At 47.8% G+C, this 12169-nt stretch overlaps 1 protein-coding gene across 2 annotated transcripts in view; it reads right to left on the bottom strand.

Annotated features, from left to right (window-relative positions):
* LOC141170686 (beta-1,4-galactosyltransferase 1-like) overlaps positions 1–566 on the bottom strand; it is a 668956-nt gene extending 668390 nt beyond the window's left edge. For both annotated transcript variants that reach the window (XM_073655176.1, XM_073655177.1), the window contains exon 1: positions 366–566. In XM_073655176.1, coding sequence (XP_073511277.1) covers positions 366–504 — 139 coding nt within the window. In that variant the 5' untranslated portion in view covers positions 505–566. The remainder of the gene's footprint in view (positions 1–365) is intronic.
* Positions 567–12169: the final 11603 nt, after the last annotated feature.

The following is a 12169-nucleotide window of genomic DNA, read 5'->3' as shown; positions in this document are numbered from 1 at the left end:
GTCGTCTAGAAAAGAGCAACAAAGAAACTGAACACTGACTTGTGATTATGTACTGTGTATTGAGAACAATGTTACAAAACAAGTTACATTTTTAAGTCCTTATAAAAGTTTAAAACAATAATATGTCACTTTAATGAGTTGTTGTATTCATAAATATTAGGTGGTAATTGGTAACATTTCTTCTTCTGAAAACATCTCAATCGTTATTGCAGAAAATAGGAATATTACTAAAAAGACGTGCAAGTCATAGAGTCAAAAGCATGACATCATGCCGCATGTGCTATGTAAAAGTGCAGTTGATATTTTTGCATAAACTTTAGGTATATAAGAAATCCACAAGGATAAGAGGAACCAAATCTACTTACTTTGTAAATCTTCTTTAATTTCTTCTTTTGTAAAGAGGCTTTTCATTATCAACAATGATGATTTCCCAAAAAAGTAAGCAAAACTGAAAATGCATAGTCCTGAAAAAATATAAAATAATGATTTTTTGCTCCAAGTCATAATTAGTAGTAACCTGTTCCTTCAAAGTCCCAACTGATGTGTCCTCTGTTCACTTCAACTAGTTGACTGGACAAATCACCTGTTATCAGTCCCGCCCCATACTGCTGCCTTGCTGTACAACTGTAATTTATTTTCACTTACATACACAGACAGGGCCGTATTTAGCATTCATGGTGCCCTAGGCACTTTACATGATCACGCCCCCTACTGGTATGTCAAACTATGAGTATGTGCATATGACATCTATTAAAGGCAGATCTGCTATGTAATTCGCCTGAAAAAGCGCTAATTAAACACTAAAAAGAATGAACATCTGCACTTGTTGCACATATGTTCAGTCTTTTGAGCTTCTTTTAACAGCTTCAGGTTTTCAAAGACTCCAAGAGGTTAAAATAGGTCACCTAACCATTTTCCGCACTACTACTAGGAAGCAGCTCACTAGTGCTTAATACAATTTCAATTAGCGGTGGCCAAAAGATGTTGGAAAAAACAGCTGCTTCAGCACAAAACAGCACATCAGTGTGTCCTAATGTGTCTTCAGCCTGTAAAACTCAGAGGATTCGCAGTTGTCTAGAACACATTGTGTGCACATACCCTAAAAGTTCACATACCCTTTAGATAGTAGTTAAGGAACTCACACACATTAGACTAAAGTTGGCTGAACGTGTCTCCCTGCTTAAGCCATTACATGTCCAGGCCCATCTGAAGTTTGCTAGAGAGCATTTGGATGATCCAGAAGAGTATTGGGAGAGTGTCATATGGTCAGATGAAACCAAAGTAGAACTGTTTGGTTGAAACACAACTCGTCATGTTTGGAGGAGAAAGAATGCTGAGTTGCATCCAGAAAACACCATACCTACTGTGAAGCATGGGGGTGGCAACATCATGCTTTGGGGCTGTTTCTCTGCCAAGGGACCAGGACAACTGATCCATGTACATGAAAGAATGAATGGGACCATGTATCGTGAGATTTTGAGTGCAAACCTCCTTCCATCAGCAAGGGCATTGAAGATGAAACATGGCTGGGTCTTTCAGCATGACAATGATCCCAAGCACACCACCAGGGCAATGAAGGAGTGGCTTCGTAAGAAGCATTTCAAGGTCCTGGAGTGGCCTAGCCAGTCTCCAGATCTAAACCCTATAGAAAACCTTTGGGGGAAGTTGAAAGTCTGTGTTGCCCAGCGACAGCCCCAAAACATCACTGCTCTAGAGGAGATCTGCATGTAGAAATGGGCCAACATACCAGCAATAGTGTGTACCAACCTTGTGAAGACTTACAGAAAACGTTTGACCTCTGTCATTGCCAACAAAGGATATATAACAAAGTATTGAGATGAAAATGACCAAATACTTATTTTCCACCAAAATTTGAAAAAAAATTCTTTCCAAATCAGACAATGTGATTTTTAGAATTTGTTTTCTCATTTTGTCTCTCATAGTTAAGGTCTACCTATGATGTCAATTACAGGCCTCTCTCATCTTTTTAAGTGGGAGAACTTGCACAGTTGGTGGCTGACGACTAAATACTTTTTTTTCCCCACTGTATGGCCTCATTCAGATGGCTATAATTTTAGTCTGGCACACTGACCCTTTAATGATCTAATATCAAGTCTGATAAATTAAACATTGCTACATCTAGATGACTACATCACCAGAACCACTGTCGGTACACGACTATATCACCAGAACCAGTCAGACTTTAGTCTGTGGCCATTACCTTAAGTATGGCCATTAGCTGAAGTATGAGAAATTAGAATTAATCCTGAATTGAACCTGAAGGGAACTGAAGGTAACTGGATACTAAGTCACAGTAAACAATGTTTGTCTTTGTTTTCACTCTCACCCCCTTAATCCTTCACTTCTTACAACCACCCCTAATCCCTACACCTAGTAAGGAACTCTTCATCTCTCCCTCCATTCTCCCTACCCACCTCACCTCCTCCTCAGAGCTATTCCTCAACATACAATCCTTTGTCTCCAAACACAGACAGCCACCTCATGCCCTCTCCTGCTCCCACCTGCTAACGCTTTCTCTGCTCCTCCTTACTGCTGGCGACATCTCTCCTAATCCTGGCCCTCCTCACCACATCCCTACAATCACTTCCACTTCCTACCCAGGATCTACCCCAAACTCTCGTAACCCTTCTAACCTTATACCTATACGCCCAGCGCCTGCTTCCCCAGTCCCACTATCAGGAGCTCTATGGAACGCTCGCTCTGTCTGCAACAAACTTTCCTACATTCACAACCTCTTCATCACTAACAAGGTTTCCTTCCTCGGCATCACTGAAACCTGGCTCACCCCCTCTGACACGGCCTCTCCTGCTGCACTTTTGTACGGCGGATTCCACCTCTCCCATACCCCCCGCCCACCGGCAAGCACGGTGGAGGAATAGGTTTCCTCCTCTCAGATAACTGCTCCTTCACCCATATCCCACTGCCGCCCTCAATTACTCTCCCCTCTTTTGAAGTGCACTGTGTGCGCATCTACTCCCCCTCCAACCTCCAACTGGCTGTCATTTACCGCCCCCCAGGATCAACCACCACTTTCTTTGACCACTTCACCACTTGGCTAATTAATTTCCTCTCCGTTGACATCCGCACTATCCTCATGGGTGACTTTAACATCCCCATTGACACTTCCCTCTCAGCTGCCTCTAAGCTTCTATCCCTCACTTCCTCCTTCGGTCTTACCCAGTGGTCTTCCACACCCACCCACAAAGACGGCCACACGCTGGACCTCATCTTCACCCGCCTCTGTTCCCTATCTAACCTCTCTATCTCACCTCTCCCTCTCTCTGACCATAACCTACTTACATTCTCTACCCTCTCCTCTCCAGGTCAACAATCCCCACTCCACAAACTTGCACACCCTCGCAGAAATCTCAGACACCTTGACCTACACTCACTCTCTGAATCCCTTCTCCCTCTTACAGACATTAGTTCCTTACATGATGCAGATGTTGCTGCCACTTCATACAACACCACAACAGCTGCAGCTCTCGATTCGGTCGCCCCCCTCACACATACCAAAGCTCGCACAAACAACAGACAACCCTGGCACACCAGCCTAACTAAAGAACTGTGACGGGCCTCCAGGGTTGCCGAGCGTAGATGGAAAAAGTCCCACTCCAATGAGCACTTCATTGCATTCAAACAATCCCTCACTACCTTCAAGTCCACACTCACTGCAGCAAAACAAACATACTTCGTATCCCTCATATCCTCCCTGTCTCACAACCCCAAACAACTATTCAACACCTTCAATTCTCTCCTCCGTCCCGCAGTGCCTCCTCCCTCTCCTCTTATTTCAGCCGAAGACACTGCTTCATTCTTCAAGAAGAAGATTGACACGATCAGACAAAGCTTTTGCCTAAAGCCCCCACAGCCCCTCCCCACACCTACTCAACCCTCTTCCTCCAAAACCACTTTCTCCACCATTTCTGAAGATCAACTTTCCTCTTTACTCTCCATATCACACCTCACGACCTGTAAACTTGACCCAATCCTGTCCCACCTCATCCCTAACCTTACCACTATCTTCATCCCAGCCCTAGCCCACCTCTTCAACCTGTCACTAACAACTGGTGTCTTCTCCTCATGCTTCAAACATGCCTCAATCACACCCATCCTCAAAAAGCCCTCCCTTGACCCATCCTCTCTGACTAGCTATCGCCATATATCACTTCTCCCCTATGCCTCAAAACTACTGGAACAACACGTCCATTCTGAACTGTCCTCCCACCTCTCCTCCTGCTCCCTCTTCGACCGCCTACAATCTGGTTTCCGACCGCACCATTCTACTGAAACTGCCCTGACTAAAGTCACCAACGACCTACTAACCGCCAAATCCAAGCGACACTACTCTGTCCTCCTCCTCCTAGACCTGTCATCTGCCTTCGACACAGTGGACCATTCCCTCTTACTACAAACTCTCTCATCTCTCGGCATCACAGACTTGGCCCTATCCTGGATCTCCTCATACCTAACAGACAGGACAATCAGTGTCTCCCACTCACGCACCACCTCCTCATCTCGCCCCCTATCTCTCGGTGTCCCCCAAGGTTCAGTTCTAGGACCTCTGCTCTTCTCCATCTACACCTTAGGCCTGGGGCAGCTCATAGAGTCCCATGGCTTTCATTATCACCTCTATGCTGATGACACACAGATCTACCTCTCTGGACCCGATATCTCCTCCCTATTAACCAAAATCTCACAATGTCTGTCTGCCATTTCATCCTTCTTCTCTGATAGATTTCTAAAACTTAACATGGACAAAACAGAATTCATCATCTTTCCGCCATCCCATTCACCCCCCCCAACTGACCTATCTATCAATGTCGATGGCTGTCCACTCTCCCCAGTCCCCCAAGCTCGCTGCCTTGGAGTAACCCTGGACTCTGAACTCTCCTTCAAACCACATATCCAAGCCCTTTCCACTTCCTGCCGACTCCAACTCAAAAATATCTCCCGGATCCGCACATTCCTCAACCATGAATCTGCAAAAACACTAGTGCATGCCCTCATCATCTCCCGCCTCGACTACTGCAACCTCCTGCTCTGTGGCCTCCCTTCTACCACTCTTGCACCCCTCCAATCTATCCTAAACTCTGCTGCCCGACTAATCCACCTGTCCCACTGCTATACCCCGGCCTCTCCTCTCTGTCAATCTCTTCACTGGCTCCCCATTGCTCAGAGACTCCAGTTCAAAACCCTAACCATGGCATACAAAGCCATTCACAACCTGTCTCCTCCATATATCTCTGACCTAGTCTCCTGTTACATACCCGCACGCAACCTCCGATCCTCACAAGATCTCCTTCTCTACTCCCCTCTTATCTCCTCCTCCCACAATGGCATACAAGATTTCTCCCGTGCTTCCCCCCTACTCTGGAACTCTCTACCCCAACACATCAGACTCTCGTCGACCGTGGAAACCTTCAAAAGGAGCCTGAAGACCCACCTCTTCCGACAAGCCTACAACCTGCAGTAACGACCGCTGCATGACCAGCTCTACCCTCACCTAATGTATCCTCACCCATCCCTAATAGATTGTGAGCCCTCGCGGGCAGGGTCCTCGCTCCTCCTGTACCAGTCGCTGTCACATTGTGTTCAAGATTATTGTACTTGTTTTTGCTATGAATATCCCTTTTCACATGTAAAGCGCCATGGAATAAATGGCGCTATAACAATAAATAATAATAATAATAACCACTGTCGGTACACGACTACATCACCAGAACCACCATCGGTATATTACTAAGTTTAGTACAGCAAACAATTGCAATGTCAGGTCAGCCCAACATACAATTGCACTATTGCACTTAATTGTTTAATAGTGCAAGCAATAGAACTATTAAATAGTGTTGAGCATTCCAATACTGAAATATCGGGTATCGGCCGATATTCGCGGTATCGGAATTCCGATACTTAGTTCCGATACTTTTAGAATATCGGATACCGGAATCGGAAGTTCCCATAATGCAATGAGCCAGTTTCATTTTATTCAGCCAATGAGGATCCTAAGAAGTGTGGGCACATCCTGTTAGGCATGTAGGCATGTTAACTAATGGCATGGCTGTGATTGGCTGCTGAAATGATGTCATGATGCACTATAAAAGCCGCCGCCGTCATTTTGAGCTCACTCTGCTGTGAATTCAGTTAGGGATAGGACGCTGTTGTTCTGAGGGACAGATTTAGCTACCTATTTGCTCTATTCTGCTTTACCCAAGCTACTTTATAAACCGCTGTGCCTTGCAGCGCTAGTGCACAGTTCTCTGTGCTGTTCACTGCTGTCTGCAAGGTCTCTGTGTGTGAGTGCAGCTCACGCTGTAGTGTGTGCTTCAGCCATGTCTGGTTGTAGTGCGCTCAGCGTGCGTCACTGCCTCATACATTGTCCTTTTTTGCTAATTGATCATTTTTCCTGATTTCTCCTATTAGTGTGGTGGTTCCATCCGTATCCAGCTACATTGGTTCCAAACACACTTTATAGGAGTAGATAGAGGAGCCTTTCTGCAGCCTTGTGCCCTGCAGCCCCAGCCAGATTAGTATTAGCCTATTTTTTGTAGCCTCATCTATTGCATTGTAGGTTACCTTCCTGCATTGTAATAGCTACAAAAAGTTTGTGATACTATCGGTATTACATCTTTGGGCACATCCAGTGTCTTTTTGTGACAAAAAAACCTAAATAACGTTCACCAAACACTCCACTTTACAGTTGTGTAGGCCACAATAGCTCATATTAAAGTCTAGTCCACACTTTATAAAATTAGTGTTTCTTATACCTGTTAGCAACTGTTCAGGAATAAGCACACTAAGCCCTTAGTACTTTTCTGCCTATCTTTATCAGTCTACCAAGATGAAGAAGGCAGGGAGTAAGGCATGTGGTCGTGGTGGTGGGCGTAGAGTTTCTGCAGGGAGAGGACGTGAGGATTCTGTGCCTGCAGGGAGAGGACGTGGGGATTCTGTGCCTGCTGCGGGCACCAGTGACTCAGCATCCCCCAGTTTTACCAGGGAACAGTGCTTTATGCGCAGTTTTGTAGGAGCTAGCCGTACCCCACTGCTGCGGGAGGACCAAATTGAAGCCGTTGTCGGATGGATGGCAGCTAATGCATCGACTTCAATTAGTTCCAGATCCTCTCAGGTCCTGAGCACTGAAGAGGACCCATCTGTCTCTTCACCACCTGCCAAATTGCCCAGGCAGTCAGAGAGCCCTGGACAGGAGCCATCTCTACTTCTGTTCTCTGAATCTCTTGGCTTGGAAAGAGAGGGCCAGCCAAGCAGAATTCGAGAATTTGAAGAAGAGGTAGTATGCTGTGATGCGCAACCGTTTTGTCTCTCTGAATCTGAAGAGGCGGGTGGGCCAGTGTCTATGGTCAGCAGCACACCTCAGTAAGCATCTGATGATGAGACTCAGGTGCCACTTTCTGGTGTGTACTGTGCTGTCAAGACTACCCAGGAGAAGCAGTTGTTTGAAGAGGGTGGTGTAGATGATGAGGTCCTTGACCCATCATGGCGTGAGGGACAGGAAGGTGGTGGGAGCAGCTCTGAGGAAGAGATTCCCCGAACGGCCCAAAAAGGAGGGAGAGGGAGGGGGCAGACTTGGTTGCCTGTAGCCTCCACTTCGGCACCCATTAGGAGCATGGCTCTTCCAAAACCCAAAGCGGGCGCTCCCAAGACTTGCAGTGCCTGGTCATTTTTTGACACAGTTGCAGATGACATTTGCTTTGTCAAATGCAAGCTGTGTAATCAGAAGGTGAAAAGAGGGAAAAGTGTCAGCAACCTCAATACCACAAATATGTGGAAACATGTGCGGACCAAGCACGTGGTGGAGTTACAAAGACACACTGAAGACCTAGGCCAACCTACAGCGCCACCTACCACCTCTTCAGCTCGTGTTGTAGCCTCTTCCTTCAGCTCACACACAGCTGGTTCGGCTTCCTCACAGGATCGCCATGGAAGAACCTCTGGCACTGTTGTACAGAGACACAGTGTCATTCCACCCACAGCACCACGTTCCCTGTCATCCTCACACTCCCAGGCCAGTCTACAGCCATCGTTAGCACAGGCATGGGAGAAAAGGCGCCCATACTCGGCAAACCACCCCCGAGCACAGGCTCTGAATGCTGGCATTGGAAAACTACTGGCCCTTGAAATGCTATCATTCAGGCTGGTGGAGACTGACACCTTCCGTAACTTTATGGCATTGGCAGTCCCACAATACAATGTGCCCAGCCGCTTTAATTTCAACAGGCAAGCCGTCCCTGCCCTGCAACAGCTTGTGGAGGGAAAAATGAAACATGCGCTACAAAACGCCATCAGTAGCAAGGTCCACCTGACCACCGATGCGTGGACCAGTAAGCATGGACAGGGACGATACCTTTCCCTCACTGCCCATTGGGTAAATGTTGTGGAGCCGGGTACAGATCTTGAGAATGGCGCTGTACGTGTTCTGCCAACTCCAAGGATTACAGGAATCCAGTCTGTACACATTGACTCCTCCTCATACTCCAGTTCCTCTGAATCAGCGCTGCAGGAGCCGTCACGGTCTACCTCCACATCGACCCATGAACAGTATGACCGATATGAGCACAGCCGTGGCCAAACGTCAACAGGCTGTATTAAAATTAATTTCTTTGGGGAATCGGAGCCACACAGCGCAGGAGCTCTGGAATGCCATCAAGCAGCAAAGCGACGTGTGGTTTGTGCCAGCGAATCTCCAGCCAGGCATGGTAGTGTGTGACAATGGCCGAAATCTGGTGGCAGCTCTGGGCCTAGGCATTCTCACTCACATCCCATGTCTGGCACATGTGCTCAGTTTGGTCGTGCAGAGTTTTTTGAGGGACTATCCGGATCTTGATGCACTGCTGCACAAGGTCCGCATAGAGTGGGCTCACTTGCGGCGTTCCAGCAACGCAAGATCGCGCATTGCAGCTCTGCAGCACCAATTAAGTCTTCCGGAACATCGCATCATATGTGACCTACCCACCAGGTGGAATTCAACGTTACATATGTTGGAGAGGTTGTGTGAGCAGCAGGCAGCAGTAATGGAGTACCAGCTGCAGCAGGCGCAAACAAGTCGCAGTGCACGCCGTTCACACTTCACCACCACTGAGTGGGCCTCTATGAAGGACATTTGCCACGTTTTGCGTGCCTTCGATTATTCCACGCGGATGGCGAGTGCAGATGATGCACTAGTCAGCATGACTATCCCCCTTATCTGCCTGCTTGAAAAAACACTGCAAGCACTAAGAGAGGAGGTTTTGGAAGAGGTGGAGGATGAGGAGTCACAAATGCCATCTGCTTCTGTACAGTCTGCGCAACATGGTTCCTCACAAAGGTCTAGGCAGGGGACACTTTGTGAGGAGGATGAGGAGGAGTCAATGGAGGAGGAAGACATCTGTCCAGAGGAGGGAGGTACACAATGCTCTAGTAGTCAGTATCTAGAGCGAGGGTGGGGTGATGCAGAGGAGGCAGAGATCACGTCTCAAGCAGGGGACAGCGTTTCTTGGCCAGTTGGCAGTCTGCAACACATGGTTGATTTCATGCTGCAGTGCCTGAGAAACGACCGCCGCATCGCCCACATTCTCAACACGGCTGATTATTGGGTGTCCACCCTCCTAGATCCTCGCTACCAGGACAACTTACAAAGCCTCATAACAGCGATGAACCAGGAGCGTAAAATGCGGGAGTACCAAGACGCACTGGTGCATTCCATCATGTTCTCCATTCCAACCGAGAGCAGTGCTGCTAGAGCTTTACAAAGGAGCTCAGTGCGTCGAGGCAGTGGAGGAAGCTCTGCACAAAGAGGGAGCAGAAGCAGAGCCTCAGCACAAGGCAAGACCAGTATGGCCCAAATGTGGCAAAGTTTTGTGTCCCCGCCGCCACAAATGTCTACACCATCACAGACGGCTCCAGTCAGCAGGAGGCAACGTTTCCGTCAGATGGTGACAGACTACATGTCTTGCCCTCTCAGTGTACTCCCAGACGGCTCTTTACCCTTCAAGTTTTGGGTCTCTATGCATTGGAGGTGCTGGCTTGCCCTGCTGCTAGTGTATTATCAGAATGCATCTTTAGTGCCGCAGGTGGTGTACTAACAGACCGTCGCATGCGCCTATCCTCCGATAACGTTGACCGGCTTACTTTTCTGAAAATGAACAAGGCCTGGATCTCACATGAATTTGCCAGTCCTCTTCCAGAATAAATAATTCTGTTGTGTTCATGTTTCTACCACCTGAACTGTAATCCCTGAGTTCCAATACCGCTAGTTGCTGCTCAGAAGTGCCGTCTGCACAGTCAATGCTTGCTCCAGTGTTATTGGGGTTCAGTAACGTCAGCTGTTCCCCTGCTGTGTGTACGGCAATTTCTCCTGCTCTGTCCACATTCACACTACTACAGATTTTAAAGTTGCTCCAATTAGGCCTCTGGCTCCTCTGTTTTCAGTATTATCCCTGAGCTCCAACACCGCCAGTTGCCGCTCAGAAGTGCCGTCTGCACAGTCAACACTTGCTGCCGTGTTATTGGGGTTCAGTAACGTCAGCTGATCCCCTGCTGTGTGTCCGGCAAATTCTTCTGCTCTGTCCACATCCACTCTACTACTAATTTAAAACCTTCTCCAATTACACCTCTGGCTCCTCTGTTTTCCGTATTTACCCTGGGCTCCAACACCGCTAGTTGCTGCTCAGAAGTGCCGTCTGCACAGTCAACACTTGCTGCCATGTTATTGGGGTTCAGTATCATCAGCTGATCCCCAGCTGTGTGTCCGGCAAATTCTCCTGCTCTGTCCACATCCACTGTACTACAGATTTAAAACTTGCTCCAATTACACCTCTGGCTCCTCTCTGTTTTCAGTATTATCCCTAAGCTCCAACACTGCCAGCTGCCGCTCAGAAGTGCCGTCTGCACAGTCAACATTTACTGCCGTGTTATTGGGGTTCAGTAACGTCAGCTGATCCCCAGCTGTGTGTCCGGCAAATTCTCCTGCTCTGTCCACATTCTCACTACTACTACAGATTTAAAACTTGCTCCAATTACACCTCTGGTTCCTCTGTTTTCAGTATTATCCCTGAGCTCCATTACCGCTAGTTGCCGCTCAGAAGTGCCGTCTGCACAGTCAACACTTGCTGCCGTGTTATTGGAGTTCAGTAACGTCAGCTGATCCCCAGCTGTGTGTCCGGCAAATTCTTCTGCTCTGTCCACATTCTCACTACTACTACAGATTTAAAACTTGCTCCAATTACACCTCTGGCTCCTCTGTTTTCAGTATTATCCCTGAGCTCCAACACCGCTAGTTGCCGCTCAGAAGTGCCGTCTGCACAGTCAACACTTGCTGCCGTGTTATTGGGGTTCAGTAACGTCAGCTGATCCCCTGCTGTGTGTCTGGCAAATTCTCCTGCTCTGTCCACATCCACTCTACTACTAATTTAAAACTAGCTCCAATTACACCTCTGGCTCCTTTGTTTTCAGTATTATCCCTGAGCTCCAACACCGCTAGTTGCTGCTCAGAAGTGCCGTCTGCACAGTCAACACTTGCTGCCGTGTTATTGGGGTTCAGTAACATCAGCTGATCCCCTGCTGTGTGTCCGGCAAATTCTCCTGCTCTGTCCACATCCACTCTACTACTAATTTAAAACTTGCTCCAATTAGGCCTCTGGCTCCTCTGTTTTCAGTATTTACCCTGGGCTCCAACACCGCTAGTTGCTGCTCAGAAGTGCCATCTGCACAGTCAACACTTGCTGCCGTGTTATTGGGTTTCAGTAACATCAGCTGATCCCCAGCTGTGTGTCCGGCAAATTCTCCTGCTCTGTCCACATTCTCACTGCTACTACAGATTTAAAACTTGCTCCAATTACACCTCTGGCTCCTCTGTTTTCAGTATTATCCCTGAGCTCCAACACCGCCAGTTGCCGCTCAGAACTGCCGTCTGCACAGTCAACATTTGCTGCCGTGTTATTGGGTTTCAGTAACGTCAGCTGATCCCCTGCTGTGTGTCCGGCAAATTCTCTTGCTCTGTCCACATTCCCACTACTACTACAGATTTAAAACTTACTCCAATTACACCTCTGGCTCCTCTGTTTTCAGTATTATCCCTGAGCTCCAACACCGCCAGTTGCCGCTCAGAAGTGCCGTCTGCACAGTCAACATTTGCTGCCATGTTATTGGGGTT

Source organism: Phyllobates terribilis, unplaced genomic scaffold (assembly GCF_046119375.1).
Source record: "Phyllobates terribilis strain yellow unplaced genomic scaffold, ASM4611937v1 Scaffold_1__5_contigs__length_1240528914, whole genome shotgun sequence".
Taxonomy (NCBI): domain Eukaryota; kingdom Metazoa; phylum Chordata; class Amphibia; order Anura; family Dendrobatidae; genus Phyllobates; species Phyllobates terribilis.
Note: the sequence above shows the minus strand (reverse complement) of the source record. Positions and strands in the feature narration are given on the sequence as shown.